This window comes from Mus pahari, chromosome 4 (assembly GCF_900095145.1).
Source record: "Mus pahari chromosome 4, PAHARI_EIJ_v1.1, whole genome shotgun sequence".
Classification (NCBI taxonomy): Eukaryota; Metazoa; Chordata; class Mammalia; order Rodentia; family Muridae; genus Mus; species Mus pahari.
In genome coordinates this window covers 81,074,103-81,092,066 of record NC_034593.1, presented here as the reverse complement: position 1 = coordinate 81,092,066, position 17,964 = coordinate 81,074,103, and the positions used below count along the sequence as shown (strand labels likewise).

Here is a 17,964-nt window from a genome sequence, read left to right as displayed (position 1 = left end):
CTTCCACCACCAGGCCCTGCACCCTAAAAAGAAAAAAAAAAATTCTCCCTAGCCCTCCAAGAGCCTAGCTGATTGGCTGATTGTCTAACCACAGAAAGAGGGGGGCAGGATGTGATGGAATTCCACCTGTCTTTACCAAAACGTTCCCTCCCTTGACTTGTTTATAATAGATGTACCTCAGATGAAGTAGGGTTGGTTGCTGGGAACTAAACGATGATTCTTACATTCCCTGAATAATTCTGTCCCCCTCTCACAGCCCAGACCTCTTAAGCTTTGGCTCCCATCCGCGGTGCGGTGCTGGTGCGCCTTCCACAAGGCTCAGAAAATCAACTGACTTTCTTCCTATGCTCACCTGCCAGGCCTTCCCCCACTCCTCCTTGACACGCCCACTCCACCCCACCCCAACCGCAGCTTCCCTACCAGTAACCTGCTCTCTGTCCACAAGAGGGCGATCCCTCCATGCCCCAAAGTATCAACAACTGGGTGTGGAGTACTTTTCCAGAGCTACTGAATAGAGCCTATACTAAACAGCATGGAATGGGGGTGGCCCGCCTGGGGACCCTCTGGCTGTCCAACAACGTGGTAAGACCAGGACACTGCTGGAGAAGGTTTTTAAGAAATACAGCTGTTGCTGTACTAGTCCCACCCGGAGCAAGGGATGACCACTTAACGTCTTAAGTGGATTGGAGAAGAGGTGGGTGGTAAGAATAGAAAACAGCTATGGTCTCCACATGAAGTCCAGATCTTTGCCCCTCAGGGTTTGGCCAGGATGTTGTCCAACTTGGGTTAGGCCTTCCCAGGAGGAATAGCAGCAAATGCTGTCTCCATGACACTCAGACACTCACACACAGCTTTCCCCACACCTATGATTTAACTGTACACAATAGACAGTTACTCTGTTGGCCTTCTATTATGATAGGGATTGAGGGCTCAATTGGGTCCCAAGGGAGTAGCCCCATGAGTCATTCTGCAGGGATAGGCGTGGTCAATATTGACAGAAAGGCCTGAAGCCACATTTGGCACGTCTCTGGACCCCAGCCCTGCCCTGATTTGCAAGCACCTCGTGAGTCACATGTTCGTGGAGCTGCCAGCTCCTTGGGTCAACAAAAAGGACCCCATACCTGATACTAGGAACCGTCTCCTAAAGTCTCCTCCACCTCCAACTGGAACACAGGCAGCTACAGAAAACTGTCATCCTGTGTCCCTGCTCACCTCAAATGTGCCTCTCCTTGCCCATCCCTCCCTCATATAACACACAAACACACAGTGAAAAGTTGGATTGCCCAAGGTCAGGGCCCACCTAGTACTCCCCGTTTCACCACACCCAGACCAAAGTGTGTCTGCCAGGAGACTGCTGGGACTACTGCAGCCCTGCTTCGAGGGGCCACTTTCTCCTGAAGGTCACTTTGTTTAAACAAAGGTCACTTGAGCCTTTGTTTAGAGTGGCTTTGCCTAGAGGGGCCTCCTCTTCTAATACCCGTAAAGATTCCTAGTGAGCTGGCAGACCTTGCCTGTGTGGGTCAATGAGCTACTATTCCCAGAGATTAACTGTGACTAAGACCACTGGATGGTGGGTTCAGCAGCAAGGCAGGAAGCAACTGGAAATCAGTGGGAAGCCAGAACACATGAGTAGGCATAACAAAAATGAAATATTTATTGTATAACTACCCACCACTGGATTTGACCGAGATAGGCCCCCAGAAGTCATCTCAACGGCCCATTTTATTTCAGAGCTTCATTGTAGATCAAAGCCAAGGCCCCCAGGAAGGCGACATACTCCTGGAAGTTTACTTCCTGATCCTTGTTACGGTCCAGATCATCCATCAGCCTTGCAATTTCAGCATCCTGCAGCTTCTAATACATTAAAAGGAGAAGTCCACACTCAGGGGTGGCCAGCACCCTAGATTCCTTTCCCCTTCCCTGGAAGTCCTCTCCCACACAAGTAGCTCTGCTCGTTGTGACCAAAGATGGGCCTTCAGCTTGGCTTTACCTTGATTTACTCTCCTCAGCCCCTGATCCTCCCTCAGGGGACAGGACAGCATGGAGGCATACAGGCATCCCTCCACAGGAAGTAAGATCAGGAACTGTGATTAAACGCCACTCAGATAAGAGGCGGGAGGGGGAACCCGGACAGGGGCTACTCACAGCGCCAATGGTCAGCTCCTTCTGGATCAGCTCCTTCAGCTCCTTCTTGCTCAGGGTGTGCTTGTCACCCTCCTTGCCAGAGTACTTGTGGAAGATGGCCACGAGAAGGCCAATGGCTTGATCCAGGGGGCATGCCATGACTGATCACTGGGCTAGAAGAAGCTGTTTGAAGGAGGGGCTATTCAGTGCTGCTGGTAGCAGAGAGTTCTCTCACCATCCAGCCAGGTGACTACCTGCCTGAGGCAGCCAGTCCCAAGCCAACACAGGTGGCAGCCAGGGCAGCTGAGGTGAGGAATATAAGAATGGAAGGGGCTTTGGGATCTGTGAGCACTGTCCTCCAGGGCTTTCAAGAGAACTAGGGCATATGACTGAGCAAGGAAGAGAATGGAGACTGCCCCTGGGCACCTCCTGACAGAGCCACACACTGGGACGACGATGACACACCCAGGGCAAACCCTCCTGCACCCCAGAAGAGCAGACTCAAGTTGCCACCCCATGGGGATGCATTAGCCTCTGGGTTTGCCTGATACAGCCCAGCTGATCATGGCTCTCCCTGCCTCCCTGGGCTCCGAAAACTTGGATCCCAATGCATTCCACCCACGGAGCTCGCAGAGGCTGGCTGGGGCAGGAAGTGGCTTAACCCCATGCCCAGGAGCGGATAGACACCCCCCACCCCACCCCCCAGCGAGAGCTCACCGCACGGTCGACAGCGAAGCGCCAAAGGAGTGGTCCAGGGGATGGACTGTGTCGCAGTCTGACTGGCCTTATAGTGGCCAGCACCGGTGAGGTCCGCCCAGGGAGTGCTGGCACGCCCCGACCCCACCCAGCGCCTGAGGCAAGGCAAACACACATCCCAGCCCCCTCAACTTTCCACGCCTCTGTTGCCTGGACTGTCTGGGAATTAGGAGCCAGAGAGTTTAGCGGACCTTGACGGGCCCAGAGGAGACCAGTGCAAGCCGGAGACATCGAGTTTTCTCTAATTCCGTGTTTAGTTTGCCCTTCTGGCACGTGACTCGTAACTCTGGCTTGTGTGCTGAACCTTCCTTCTGCCAGCAGTGTTCTTAAAGTTAGCAATGCTTCACTGTGAGGGGGGACTGGGAACCACACTGATGCTGTTGCCCTCTAGTGGCAAGGTCCCCTCCAAGTGAGGGAGGGGAAGCAGTCAGTCTACCACATCCTCTAAGATAGTGGTTCTCACTCAACCCTTTAATACAGTTCTTCAAGTTGTGGTGATCCCCCAATCACAAAAGTATTCTCGTTTCTACTTCATAGCTATAATTTTGCTACTTGTATGAATCGTAATGTATATATCTGTGTTTTCAGATGGTCTTAGGCAATTCCTGCGAAAGGGGTCTCAGTCCAAAGGTTGAGAACCACTGGTCTAAAGCTTGATAATATAGCTAAAGAGGTTGATCCCAAGAGGTAGAACTTTGAGCCAACTCTTGTCTCAAAGGGGGTGTGGGGGAGAAACACAGTCTAAAAGATTTTAAACAGCATCCCCCACCAACCATAAATTTCTAACAACATCACTCGCCTCCTCCCACTCACTGCCTGGAATCTCAGCAGCTTATGCATGAATGTGCACACAGTAGAGCCAAGCCCAGTGAGCATTCTTAGTTACTCATCTCAAGTGAAAAGTTTTGAACATTTTCTCCTGGGGAGGGGGGTGTGGGGGGAGGGGAGGAGTCTTGAGAAGAGGAAGTTGGTGGGTGTGGGGAGGGATTAGCATCCTGAAGTCAGTTAGTAATGGGAAGGGTGCTCCAGGAAGGGAGAGGAGATGTGCTCTCTTGGGGTGGTCTCCTGCCGGCTATCCCCAAGTCAGACCTGCTGGACCATCACTGTTAAGCCACACAGTCCATCCCTCTGGCCTCCTAGCTCCTGAGGCCTTTTCTCTTGTTTTCTCTGCATCTTTGCTGTCTGGGCCGCTTTGTTATTTTACAGGAGTGCAGAACAAAGCCAGGACACCTTCAACAGTGTCCATGATGAAGGACCGCCAGTGGATTGGGATAAGAGCCCAGCTCCTGCTACCCACAGACCACCTGTGTGTGGCCCAAGACTGAGTGGTCTAAAATGTCTGTTCTCCCCTGCCTCAGCCAAGAGACAAACCACCTTAAACCCAGTGCGTGCGATGGATAAGGCTTTATTTCTCTGCTGGAAGAATCCATCTGGGAGAAAGAGAAGGGCAGGGGGCATAGGAGGGGCAGTTAAAGGGGCTGCAGAGGGCAGGATCAGGAGCTGCCGGTGTCTTGGTCATTTGTTGTCCTCTAGGAAGAAGTCATTGTAGGCCATGCACAGCGTGGTCAGGAACACGGAGTACTCCTTGAAGTCAATCTCCTGGTCACTGTTTTTGTCCAGGCTCTTCATCAAGTTGTCAATGCTGCTCTCCTTCATCTTCTGCAAGGGCCCAAGGGGAGGAGACTACTCAGCAGCTCTGCCCCAGCCCACACCTTTACCACAGGACCCGGCACCAAATGACCAAATGAATTACAGTAGGAATTAGTAGAATGGTCTAGCCTTTGCTCCTGGGACATCTTTCCATCCAAAGAAATAATAATCTGTAATTCATACCAAAACCTACTAAAAACAGCTTGAGGACTGGTTATGTGGCCCTGAGCTAAGCCATAGACTTATCCTGTCTGCATTGTAAGGCCAAGCTGGTGAAGGATCCAGACATCACTACGCTCTGTAAGATCCGTATACTAGAACTGAGAAGCCAGCATGCCCCCCTGCCCTAAGACCTGGCCTGGCACCAGATGTCCTCCTCCCAGTTTGGTCCCTGAACCCTGGCTCTACTAGGAAGTTGAAGACAGAGCCTTGGGGTAAAACAAGAAGATGCAAAGGTGCAGGCCCTGCTTTCCCTCCACTGCAATCAGTTCTAGGTCTCCCTTGGATGCAGGATGTTGATAGTCATGATGCTGGAAACTGCTTCTCTGGAACATGATCCTGGTCCCCAGACTGGGCTCCTCCCCTGGGGCTCTGTCCCCCTAATTAGCACCAGATGAACCAGAGGCCCTCCCCTCTACCTTTATTAGCTCCAGGATAGCAAAGCAGTTTCTGGGATCGACTGTGTATGTGCCAGGCCAGCTGTGGGGACACTGAGGAAGCAGAGGCAAGTGGATCTCTGTGAGCTAGAGGCTGGCCAGGTAAGGAACTACAGAGTGAGTTCCAGGGCAGCTAAGTCTACACAGAGAAATCTTATCTCAAAAAGAAAAGGAAATGTATATGCTATGGTAAGCTTCACGTGCCTTGGAGAGAGAGGCCACAGAGGCCTAGGAAGAGTGGCAGCTGCTTTGCCACTGCCTGTGGACATACTCCAGGAACCTTGTCTCCAGGGGGACACTGGTATTTAGGACTTCATTGTAAAAATAAATAAGAGGTTGGTGCAGAGGCCTAGAATTCCAGCTCAGTCCCAATGGACAAGGTCTCGGATGTTTCCAAGGCTCGGTTATTCTATGGCGTAGACTCTCACATCAGCCCCTCACCACTCCTAGCATGGCCATCCAATCCGATTCAAAGCTCTCTCCTCACCCCATGTTCACAAATCGGCCTATTAGTCTATTTGTTAGCATCATTTAGGACCTTGGCTCTGCCAGGCATGGAGGAGAATCAAGAAGGATCCCTACCCTCCAGTCATACACAGCCAAACCTAGCATCCCACATCCCTCAGATCCTCAAGATCCCTAACACAGGCTATGCAACCCATCATCAAAGTCTCCTGTATCTGATTCCTTAGCCTCCCGTGAGCAGAAGTCCACCCCCAGACTCACCTCCTCCTTTCCAGCACAGAGGTCTAGAAACTCGGTAGCCAGGGATACCCAGCTCTTTCCTTGTCTCTGGTCCTTCAGCAGTCCTGGCACTTGCTTAAACTACAGTACCCTGAGAGTAGGTGGGTATCTCCCAGAAGGAGTGCTCAGAGCATGTAGTGGGATAATGAAGGATGGTCACCTACCTCTGCAAGACTCAGCTCTGTCTTGATCAACTCCTTCAGTTCTTTTCTACTCAGGGTCAGCTTGCTACCCTCTCTCCCTGAATATTTATGGAAAGTCGTGACCATGGTGGTCAGTGCCTTCTCAAGAGGAGTCTCCATAACGATGTGTACCCTGGCCTAGGAGAGAGGACAATCACAGCACTGGAGAAGCTAAGCTTGCTCCTCACCAGTCATGCATACCCAAAGACCCTCGTGCAAACAAACCACCCCTGACAGGAGTCCACAGTGAGACCAAACTCCACCAACAAGAATATATATACGTGTGTGTGTGTGTGTGTGTGTGTGTGTGTGTGTGTGTGTGTGTGTTGTAATGAGAGCCATGGCAAACACTAGAACAGCTAAAGTTGTAAGTCCAACCCCCAAAGGAGCTGCAGCTTCCCTGACCAAGACATGCTGACAAAGTGGTCCAGAAGCAAAGAGAGAACAGGGTCGCCTCTTCCAAAGAGCAGGTAGAACAGATGAAGGGTCAGGATTGTTCTCTTCCCTACTCAGTTCCAGCCACAGTTCCCACCTAGTCACCCTCCTTTATCCTGAGTCACTTGAGATGGAGTGTCTCACCATAAAGGGAGTCAAAAAGAAGTCCAAGGGTCAGAGGGGGCTGGGGCTGAAACTGGGAGATAAGGTCTCAGCAGGAAGCAGGAGAGAGGTGACTGAACTTGCTCAGTAACCTCCAGTCTGGTGCCCAGAGAGCTATACCCAAAGCCTGGCAGGGGCAGGAGATGAGGGGCAGGGCTATCAACATGGCCAGGATGTTGTAAGAACTAGTTCTAGAAGTTAGGTTTGATTGATGGTCTCAATTCTGTCAATATAGCCACTCCACCAAAGAGCAGGCACCTGAAGCTTGTGAGACTCAAGACATAAAACACATTTCCCCTTAAAGAGGAAGGAAACAATGCCCACAGAACTGGAGGCTTCTGCAGATCCTGTAGAGAACCCTGGGCTGGGTGGGAGGGTGGTGAGACACTGACGGCTTCTGCCTCCAACCCAAGAAGTTCCTGGAATGGACAGGACCCATCCTTCATCTCCTGCCACTCAGACTGACGGCTTCTCACCTCACAGAGGCTCAGCCAGGACCACAGCTCAAGGTAAGGAAGGAACTCTGAGCATCTGCAGGAACATCTGGCTGGCCTCAAACCCATGATCATCCCGCCTCATCGTTCCTGCTGCCAGGGTTGGGTCTCAGGGAATCTTACAGTCACAGTTCCAAGTCCTCTGTCCTCTCCTCCCTGAGCATGCTCCCACTCGCAAGGCCAGGCCTTCCTTGTGGAGGGACTCCATGCCTTGTCACAGTTTTCTCCCTCAGACTGACCCAGCAGAAATGAAGGAGGTCATCTGAAGGGAGGACTCACCAAGGAAGAAGTGAACCTGGAGAAGGAAGAAGTGAACCTGGAGAATCTATTCTGCAGCCACAGCCTCCCCGCCAGTGCCTTTATTCCCTTGTCCCCAATACCCAGTAGATCAGGATGGGTGGAGCCAGTGAGGAGGGTCAGAAATATGAGGGCTTCCAGACAAGGTTGGAGGGAACCTTCACTGGAAATTTTGACTTGCTATTTACAAACAGAGCTAGATATGGCACATGAAGTTACCCATGACACATATTTTCAATAACAGAAACCATTTTTCCTATGAAGCCTCACCATCTGGTGAAGGAATAGGCAGAGAAAGGGAAAGTCTCCAGAAAAGAAATGGTAAAAAGGTGTGAGCCAAACACAGGTAACTCCCCATATGCTAGGATTAACGCCACACTGAAACCCTCCTACTCTGAAGCCATTCCAAAAGCAGAAAGGACCCCTCTTGTGATGGGATCAGTAAAGAAAGGTAATTTCTGCCAAGGACATGACTAAAGTCACTAGCTAGCTAACATAAAGTGAAAGATGGAAAATAGTTGTTGGAGACTTCTGGCTTGGAGAACTAAGAATCCAGGATTGGGGGAGGTCCAAAGGAAGGTTTTGGACTGGAGAAGGGATTGAGAGTATGGGCTGGGGAGGAGGCTCGGGTTAAGGTACGATCATTGGCACAGAGGTCAAGGCAAGTTGCCAGTATTCTGAAAACACTCACACTAAATCTAAGAACAGAATTGGGTTAGGGGCATAACACTCATCTTGGCTGAAGTCCCATGCTAGCCTGCCTGTCTTCTCTCTGCTGCCCCCTTTGTCATCCCACCACAACTATTACACTAGTCATACATCTGGGACTTGTCTCTAAGCAACAGGAGTTTCCGAAAGTAGAGTGATGCAGAAGGAGGCTCTAGGGAGCACACTCCCAGGGAAGATGGGCAAATAGACTGGGAGTGCAAAGAGAGGAGACAGGCTTAGCCTGGCCTTAAGTCTCTGTACTCAAGCTCCAAGGGAACATCTGAGTCACCTACCCCAGTCCTCTGAGGCTAGAGAGAAACGCACAAGATGAAGCGAAAGGAAGCCTGAGGTCAAGAGGACCAAACCTGCCAGCCTTGGGACGGCTTCTGTACACCTTTCCTTAGGCATCTCCATATCATCCAGGGGAGAGCTTGCCGTCTAATCTCAGGCCATTCTCTTCACTCCGGAAGCACTGGCCATAACATAACCCTATCCCAAGGGGAAGCAATGTTACGTCTCATGCTCTAGGGGTGAGAGGATGAGGAGATGCGGATCTCAATTCTATTTATTAGATCCTATGGCCAAAATTATGTCTAAAACTATGATCGCCTCCCCATCATTTCCTTCCCTCCCACCTAGCTACTACCCCCTGCCTCCTTTACTCTCCCTGAGATCTCTTGTCTTCCTCTAAGCAGCATGATTCTTAGTAACAGTAGATACTATCGTAGTAATAGTAGATAACATAATAATAGTATTGGTAATCGTTTGTCCTACAGCCTCTCAAGGGCAGAGACAGTATGTTAAGAGAATGACTACTTCAGTCATCCACGGTAGCATATGTCCATAATGCCAGCGCTGAGGAGGCTGGCAAGGAAGGTCAGAAGTTCAAGGAGAGAGAGAGAGAGAGAGAGAGAGAGAGAGAGAGAGAGAGAGAGAGACCCTTGTGCTACTACGAATGACCTCCCTCTATATTACCCTTCTTCATCCAACCCTTCATGGACAGGAAAGGATTAATCCAGTGTTTGAAGCCAATGAGCTAGATTGAATAGCAGGGCAGGGACTTGGCCTATAAATGTCAGGGCTGAGTGCCAGTCCACCACTCTATTCTTCTCTGGCTTCAAGACTCCTTCCTCATGACTCAGGCAGGCCTGTTGTTTTCCCTCCAGACCCCAACCAACAGCAGATGTGACCTTTAATCCCATCCCAACTTCAGTTTGAGCCGGGAGGCAGACAGTAGTGCTGGAGAGAGGAGAGAGAACCATGGGCTGGCTAACAGCACACTTCTGGAGCCTCTCAAGCCAAGCCTCTGGTGGTCTCTGCCTTTAGTGTTCCTGGAGTTTGCTTTGTTGCATGTATAGGAGCACATGAACACATACAAGCACACACACACACACACACACACACATGCACGCACGCACAAGCACGCACAAGCACGCACACACAAATACATACTTGTAATGCACTCAAAATAGGCCACCTCCCCAACCTTTTTTAGTTTGGCCCCCACAAAGCTCCAGGTCAACTTCCAGCAGTCTCTACCACAGCCCTCAGCCCACAGTCTCCAGTCTCTCAGACAACAGCTCATAGTTTCAAAACCCTTTATTGAATTTTCTCAGCACTGTGCACATGTATGAAGAAGCCAGAGTAAGGCACTATGCTCGCAGCCCAGGGAAGATGCCCCACTGGCAAACTACACCCCAACACTTCATCGGAGGAGTCTTCACTTCTTCCGGGGCTCCTTATCTGGGCAGCCCTCAAAGAATTCATTGCACATCATGGCAATGCAGGACAGGAAGACACAGTACTCCTGGAAGTCAACTTCATTGTCCCTGTTGCTGTCCAAGTTGCTCATCACCTTCTGGAATGCAGCTTCATCTGTCCTTTTCTGGCAGTAGAAGAGTAGCCGTTAGAAGTCAACTCAAACCAGATATTTACCTCCAGACAGGAGCTCAGGAAGGTTTGCAAGCACTCCTTGCTAGCCTCAGGGCTCAACTATGGGATGAACACATGAGATAGCTGGGAAAGGATGTGACCACATCTTCCCCGTGTTTGTTTTAATTATCTTAATAGGAAACTGTCATAATAGTGATATGTTAACTAATATAAGGTGTTATTGAGGGGAGAATCTGCAGACATTGTGTGCCTCCACGATCATGTCTTCACAAATAGAAACTTGATTTCTAGTGCCCATCGCAGGAAAGACAGTCCTGATCTAGGCTGTGGTTTCAGACACTGACTGCCTAATGTGGTTGTTTTGGTTTTCCTCTGCCTCTTCAGTTGTCTTCATCCTAAGCCTGTCTCAGCTGGGGGCTAGTGTGAAGTAGATGGTTCATTGTGGTTCCATACCAAGCACCCAGAGCAGGGATATATACCAGCTATAGCTAAGTACTGCATCAAGACTAGTGCCCACCAGCCCCAGCCTCCTCCTGCGGATGCATCACGTATGCAATACACAGGCAGGACCCACTTACCCCCAGGAAGCTAGGCAGCTCCCTGGTCAGTAGGTCCTTGAGCTCTGTCTTGTTCAGCTTGAACTTGTCACCCTCTTTGCCTGAGTATTTGTGGAAGGTGGACACAATTACATCCAGGGCCTCCTCCAAGGGTCTCGCCATGGTAACCGTTGAGACCTAAGGGCAGGAGACACAAAAGTAACGTTCTCCAACCCTTGCCAACAGTGTGTGGAGAACTGGATATGTGTTGCTGAGCATGACCCAAGTCACACTCATTCCGTCCCTATTTTAAGTGCTCTATCCCAGCCAACTCTCTAAGAGATGGACCTCACTCCCAGGGAGAACAGAGGAATGGGACCCACTGACGACCAGAAGATCGCATGTGCTCTGGGCTCTGAAACCGGCAACGTCTACCCCTCAAACTCTGGAGATCCATGCCAGCAGCCTTCTGTGCCTCTCAGGCCTGACCTCAAAAACAGCAGTTTTCCATCCCTCACTCAGCTTACTCACTCCCACAGCTCAACCACAAGCACCAGGCCCTGGCCCATTCTTCTCCCTCCCAGTGCTGGGCGCGGCTGCTGGCTGCCTGCCCAGGGGCAGACAAAAAAAAAAGTGGAAAAACCCCAGCTGCCTAATAGGAGTAAGATGAAGTGGCAGAGGTAGGGATGCAAGAGGAGGGGTGGGGAAGCCAGACTCTCTTGGCCTAGGTGCTATATGTTCATAGGGCTATTAAAAACAAGACACACTACAAACACGAACGCCTGCAGGACGGTGCCGGAGAGATAGCCTAGTGAGTAGAGGTGCTTGCCACCAAGCTTCAGGGCCTGAGTTTGATCCCCACAGCCCACATGCTAGAAGGAACACATTGAATCCCACAAATTGTCCTTTGACTCCCACAAGGGTGCCTTGGCATTTGCTCCAGCCCAACCCATACACTCATACACACAAATAAAAACTGTAATTTAAACATTGTAAAACAAAAAGACCTACTGATGCCTCCACTTTGCTTCCTGTACCCGAGTGTTCACACACTGGCTTGTGTGACCCAGCAACACGAGTCTGCATCCTACCTATGACAGTGACTCCCAAGCACCAGGAACATACACTATAGCAACATGCAAGTCAGTCCCAGCATCTCAGAACCTCCGGGAGCTCAGATGTAGCCATTTATACATCTTTTTTTTTTTTTTTCTTTTTTTTGATTTTCATTCTTGTGAAACACACACACACACACACACACACACACACACACAACTCCACATCAGAATCTCTCATCTGGATCTATTAAAAACATCTGCGCCCCCCCCCCCCAGCAATCCCCCTTTCCTCTGCCCTAGCCTCAGCCTCTAACTAGCAGTACTATCAGACCAACACAACTCACCAGACCAAGAGAGAGGAAGTGCTGAACAGAGAGGTTTGGGGAGAGCCCAACAAGCTGACCTATTTATACCCTGCCAGGCCCTGCCCATGCAGGGGATGGGGGAACATGGATACTGTGCTCTTGCTGTTGGTTGATGTAGCAAATGTCACAGCATCCTCCACCAGCCCAGCCAGGGACCAGGCTTCCTGCTCCCCGGCAGGCACAATCAAGTAGTGAGTGAGCTCCAGAGGGCACGGCAGAGACTTGCATGGGGTGGACACTTCCAAGTAGCCACAGCTCAGCCAGAGGTTTAGGAAGCTTTGAGAACGGGCAACCTGGACATGAGGTGTGGGCCACAGGAAAGGAGATGAAGATGTTATGGGTAAGAGATGAGAAACTACCCTGGAAATATGTGGCCCAGGAACTAAGGAGGTGACCCCAGCCAGCGGGACAATGTCAGCACTTCCCTCCAGCCTAAACAGCTTCTTGTCATAATCAGGAAGACCCAGGGTAGAGGCTAGCAAATCAGGAGGGACCTTGGGGCCACCCCGGGTATGAAGTGGGAGCTATACCTAGGAGGTCAGGATGGAGTTAGGGTGGCAGTGTGGCCTGGGGGTTTACAAATCGATAGGAGCTGGAGTAAGGGTATAGGGGAATGACAAGAGCATTCAGGGTTGAATGCTCAGCTTGGAGAAGAGAGTTAAAGAGGAAACAGGTAAAATGGGGAGTCAGGATTAATCTCTAAAGATAGGGTACAAATGCGGGGATTGAGTGAAGGTTAGATGAAGGTTTGACTTTGGGCTCCCACAACCGTACCCTCCTTGTAGCATCTGGTCACAAGTACTGAGTACCTCCCAAGGAGCCCCTTGTCTTCCTAAAAGTCCAAGATAAGGACTTCTACCTCAAGACAGGGGACAGAGAGATAGAGACAGAGACCCTCCAGTCTTGTCTGATGGGACCTTGTGTTGCCCCCTACCCTCCTGAAATGTGTGCATTTCTACAGGGTCTGACACTGCTTTGGGGGTCTGTGCCTTCTGTGGCCTCCTTCCTCCAGTGGTAAAGAGCATAAAGGAACAAGGATTCAGTCCCAAGGCCCAGTGTGTCCCATCAGAAAAAAAAAAAACAAAGTAAGCCAAGATGACATTTCTTTATTGGGAGTTGAGGAGGCCCCTGCCACAGCGGTCCCAGTTGTGTGCACATGGCTGAGCAGAGATGTTCTTCCCTTCCAAGAAGAGAAGCAGCAGTGGCTGGCTACTGTCCCACCACTCACTGACTAGGCATCCCTAGGCAAGCCTCTAAAGCTCATGGGTAGCTGGGTGGGGTTAGCACATCAAGGACTTGGCAAGTCTAGATTGAAAGGGGTACCGCAGAGAGAGTGGGAAAGGTGTGGCTATACACCCAGGACCACCTCAAGGACAAAGATGGAGGACTGGAGCAGACCCTGCCCTTCTGGGATAGCATACACCTTTGGATCAGAGGCTACTGGGGGCAAGGAGGCTCAGGGGGACACTCTTTGAAGTACTCGTGGCAGTAGAGACAGAGGCTGGCAAGTGAGCGCACGTACTCCCCAAAGTCCACCTCGCAGTCCTTGTTGGTATCCAGAACACTCATGAATTTATTGTAGTCACACTCCCGGAACTCACTCTGTGGAAGGGATGAGAAGGGAGGGTCAGGAAACCAGAATAAGGAGCCAAAGCAGCTTCCCATACCACTTCCTTCCGATGGTTAGGCTGCCCCCATTCCAACCCAAAACCCTCATGGGGCCAACCTCATCCTACCCATCTGATAAGGCACCTGCTTCAATCCCCCTTCCTGGCCCTGCTTCTCAGTTCATGTGCTGAGCACCTACTCCCTGTGATGAGTTAGTCATTGTCCACAGGACAGTAACAGTAACTGTCATCCTATTTACATTCTATTTCACTAAGGCTCATGAGGCCATGTCAGCTCACTTCCTTATATGTCCCCCACCCCCACAATCTAGCGTCTCCGTCTTGCTGCCCTACACTGGTGCTTGGCCCTAGGCCACTCTTTGCAGAGTCCAAGTGGGGAGAGGTAGGAGGGGCTCACCGGTGTCCAGGTGGGCAGCTCCTTCTGCAACAGCTCCTTGAGCTCCGACTGACAGATCTTGTATTTATCGCCACAGCGCCCTGCATACTCCTGGAAGGTGCACACGATGGCAGCTACTGCCTGCTCCAGGGGCCGGGTCATCCTCACTGTCACAAAATAAGGGTATGACTCACAAGGAGATCCAGGCTATGACTTTCCTCTTCCTCAGTGTGTCCCAGGAATTAATTCCAAACTTGTTAATCTCCAACATGCTAAAGCACCACACACACACACACACACACACACACACACACACACACACCAAGTCACTTCCCCGTTGTGCCTGTTGTGATTTTTCTAGACAGACGTTTCAGTTCCCTGACATCACCATAAATTCTTCAGGATCAGAATATCTACCACCTTCACCCCTTACTGGGAGCCTCCCTCAGGACTCTGACTCCCTCCCATCCTTTCTCAACACCTGGGAATTCTCAGTCTTCTATTGGGCATCATTCCATGTGACACTGCCCTTGGTCCTAGAAAGCCTCTGCCTTTTGGAGACCCGGAGGGCCCCCATCCTGTAAGAGCTTGCATGGGAAGCTCTGCCCAGGGCTTCTTTGTCCAGATCCTGGTGAGGCTAATGCCAGAGGGTAAGGCCAGATAGGACCCCTCCACCTCACTATGCCTCCTGCCCTGAATTCAAATAAACTACAGTTGAGGACCCTCATTCTTTTGTGCACTCTGAAGCCCTGGGTGAACTGTTTCTCTCAGGGTCTCAGTTGCCTTATCTACAAAGTGGGATAATCTAGCCTCACAGGCCTAGTCAGAAACATAGCCCACATGGTGTCTGCAGAGTCCACCAGTTCATAGATCTACTCATCTATGACCTACCCCATCCTTTAGCCATCCTCCCCTCCCCTGCAGGGGGGACCTCAGAAGGCTTTGAGAAGAGTCCCCCACTGAGATAGAAGGGGAACACTTCCTAGAATCCCTTCCCTCACCCCCCTCTTGTCCCCTTCTATCTGTTGTCCCCTTCCATTGCCCATGCAGCCTGGGGAAACCCTGGGCTGGCAGGGAGGCAATAGAGTTGTTTCCATGTGAGTCCAATGACTCACTCCTCACTCCCTCGGGGGTACTGGAGTCCTCCAACACAGGGTAGCCAGAGCCAAGACTCTTCCTGGTGAGTTCCCTCTACGGGGAGCAAATAGCTAGCAAGACCATAGCTGGCAGGGAAGTAGGGGAATGGGACTGAAGTGGCAAGCATTACAGGGGTCTAATTCTCTGTGACAGCCTGGTACTGCAGCAAGGATCCACGTTCCCAGAAGAGGAAAGTGCCATGATCCTTGGAGAGGAAAGAACGGTGATCCCAGGAGCTCAGCTCCTCAGAGCCCTTCTGATTCCTCCCAGCCTGCCTGGCGCCACTTCGGTTGCTATTTCAGAAGCACGGGGCTTGAAGACTCAAAGGAATCCTCTCTTCTCTTACAGCCCTGGCCTGTCCCAACTCGTCCCCAGGAATGAAGCAAAGAGTCGAGGAGCAGAAGCACGGAGTTCACTAAGGGCTGCCCCAGAAGTATAGCTAGCCACTGTCCCCACATCAGTACAAGATCGTGGCTGGGCACACTACCCAAAACAAACTTCCTTACAGCTCCTTAGTGTATGAGGGACCCTCTGAGTCCCCATCACCTGCTCACATCATCTTTCTGCTCCCATATCTAGACCCTGTACCTGGGAACAGGCTACTTGTTGAGGGCTTTCTGAGCTGCCCCAACTCTGAGCCCAAGGCAGTTCCCAAGGAACCGTACTCACCACTGCTGCTGTTGCTTCAGCTGTAGGAGCCTACCAACTGGGTGTCCCTATTTGTAGCCTCTCAAGAGATGAAGGGAGCAATTATAAGGACCCAAGTAGGTCAACGCTGAGGCTGCCCTCAGGGTCCCCTGCCTCCATCCCTCAGTAGCCTCTATTACAGGCCCACCGCCTACCTAGCAACGCACACATCAAAGACCCAGTCAGAGTCTCAGGCACCGCTCCCCTACTCATTCCCCCTCTGCCCTCCCCCAAAGCTGGGAACTGGTAACAGCTTCCTGTTTGCATTTTCCAGCTACACACATTCCTCTCCTGAGCTCTTTATTGTGAAGAAACCAAGAATACAAAATGGGGACACATCTTGGGCTCTCTTCGGGTGTACCTTGAGAGAGTATCTGCAGGGGAGACCTTGGGAGCATCTGGTTAAGGCTCCTATTTATAGGCGAGGAGTCTGAGGCCATGGAACACCCTCTCTGCCCAGCCTCCAGATCACTGAGTGCCGGGTGGCCTTTGGCTGTGAGTTGCTTATTTCGCTGGAGGAAAGGAGGTATTTCTGAAGCCTAGAGAGAAGGGTGTTCCTCTGAGGGAGCCACCAGCTGTCAGGGCTTGGACTCTCTTCTCCACGTGATAATGGATGGACTTGGGCCACAGATTCATGAGAGAGCTGGCGTGTCCCCAAGCTCCTGAGCTCACAAGGTTCCACTGCTTTGTTCTGAGCTGGGGCGAGTGACTTTCCAGGCAGTCCTGGGGCAGAGCATTCATTTTAGCTTAAGCACATTACCCCATGGGGTTCCAGCATCAAGTCTCTACTTGTCACCTCTGTGATCCCTGGGCTTCAGCTTGTGGCTTTTCCCCCAAATCATCAAACCCAAATTTGAGCTTGGGCATGGCCAGAGCCCTCGGGGTGCCTGCCCGGCTCAGCTTTACAGACTTTGTCACTTAAGGTTTTCGTTGTTTTTTTTTTTAAAAACAAGTTTTTATTCGTTTGGTTTGGTTTGTTGTTGTTTTAAAGATTTGATTTTATTTTGAAAGATTGTAATTTATTTTTCCCTTATGTGCATGTCTGTGAGTATTGTCTGTATTAGTGCAGGTACTCACCAAGGCCACAGGCACTGAGTCCCCACAGAGCTGGGGTTACAGATCCTGTGATCCCCCTGATGTGGGTGTTGGGAACCAAATCTGGGTCCTCTGCAAGAACAGCAAGTACTCTTAACCTCTGGGCCATCTCTCCAACCACAGTAGAACTTGTTTTGTTGTTGTTGTTGTTGTTGTTGTTGTTGTTGTGACAGAGTCTCTCTACATAGCTATCTCCTGGCTATCCTGGAACTATGTAGATCAGGCTGGCCTCGAACTCAGAAATCTGCCTGCCTCTGTCTCCCGAGTGCTGGGATCAAAGGCTTGCACCACCACATCTGGGCTTAATTCCTTGTTGTTCTTTGATATTTGAACTAGATGATTTTAACTCTGCCTGGCATTTCCGGCCATTCTTTGTTTTCCCCTGCCATTCTTAGCTGGCATGGGGGAGACCACCACTGAGCAGACATGGAAATCGCATCCTGCTCCTTCTCCGTTCTCTCCCACCTCCAAAGCTTCCCTGTTCCACAAGAAAGAAAACCCAACACCCAGAAGAATACAGGAAGGAGAAGAGAAACCTGACTTCCTGGCCAGTGACAAAAACCTCGTGCCTGAATGGACAGTCTGGGAGCCCTTGACCTCACCCTGGGCCCAGTACCCAGCTTTGTCTGGGACACAATCTCCTCTTCAAGGTTGCTAGGTTGTGGATGAGGGGAGTGGGCAATGGAGGCAGAAGGAAGGAAGAGTTGTGATTAGCTCTATTTTATTGGCAAGGAGTTATGAGCAGTCTGAGACACAGGACAGAGAGGGTCACATGGCCACAGAAGGAGGGGCCAGAGTAGACCAACAATTAATTTGCTTCTAGGTCAATGACTTAATCTCACCTGGGTTAAGCCTCTGCTACCAGCTACCTTAAGCATGTCATCTCTGCTCTTGTGACCTGATTTTCCTCATTGATGGAAATAAAAATAGTAACCATCTCATAAGGTTGTTTGGAGTTTGAGTTAGCACAAGCAAGACTCG

At 50.8% G+C, this 17,964-nt stretch overlaps 4 protein-coding genes across 4 annotated transcripts; all 4 read right to left on the bottom strand.

Moving 5' to 3' along the window:
- Positions 1-1,630: 1,630 nt before the first annotated feature.
- Positions 1,631-3,165, bottom strand: LOC110320596 (protein S100-A6). Its single transcript, XM_021196684.2, has 3 exons — positions 2,842-3,165; positions 2,146-2,307; positions 1,631-1,854 (listed from the first exon to the last, which is right to left on the bottom strand). Exons 2-3 carry the CDS (start codon positions 2,281-2,283, stop codon positions 1,723-1,725), a joined length of 270 nt encoding a protein of 89 aa, XP_021052343.1. The 5' UTR covers positions 2,284-2,307; positions 2,842-3,165; the 3' UTR covers positions 1,631-1,722.
- A 1,112-nt stretch (positions 3,166-4,277) lies between these two features.
- LOC110321028 (protein S100-A5) lies at positions 4,278-7,533 on the bottom strand. The gene is made up of 3 exons (XM_029538085.1): positions 7,483-7,533; positions 6,095-6,250; positions 4,278-4,539 (listed from the first exon to the last, which is right to left on the bottom strand). Exons 2-3 carry the CDS (start codon positions 6,230-6,232, stop codon positions 4,396-4,398), a joined length of 282 nt encoding a protein of 93 aa, XP_029393945.1. The 5' UTR covers positions 6,233-6,250; positions 7,483-7,533; the 3' UTR covers positions 4,278-4,395.
- Positions 7,534-9,791: 2,258 nt separating this feature from the next.
- Positions 9,792-12,073, bottom strand: LOC110320663 (protein S100-A4). Its single transcript, XM_021196768.1, has 3 exons — positions 12,040-12,073; positions 10,680-10,835; positions 9,792-10,093 (listed from the first exon to the last, which is right to left on the bottom strand). The coding sequence occupies exons 2-3, from the start codon at positions 10,818-10,820 to the stop codon at positions 9,929-9,931; spliced, it is 306 nt and encodes a 101-aa protein (XP_021052427.1). The 5' UTR covers positions 10,821-10,835; positions 12,040-12,073; the 3' UTR covers positions 9,792-9,928.
- A 1,073-nt stretch (positions 12,074-13,146) lies between these two features.
- Positions 13,147-15,925, bottom strand: S100a3 (S100 calcium binding protein A3). The gene is made up of 3 exons (XM_021196801.2): positions 15,871-15,925; positions 14,086-14,231; positions 13,147-13,662 (listed from the first exon to the last, which is right to left on the bottom strand). The coding sequence occupies exons 2-3, from the start codon at positions 14,224-14,226 to the stop codon at positions 13,498-13,500; spliced, it is 306 nt and encodes a 101-aa protein (XP_021052460.1). The 5' UTR covers positions 14,227-14,231; positions 15,871-15,925; the 3' UTR covers positions 13,147-13,497.
- Between the last annotated feature and the right edge of the window lie 2,039 nt (positions 15,926-17,964).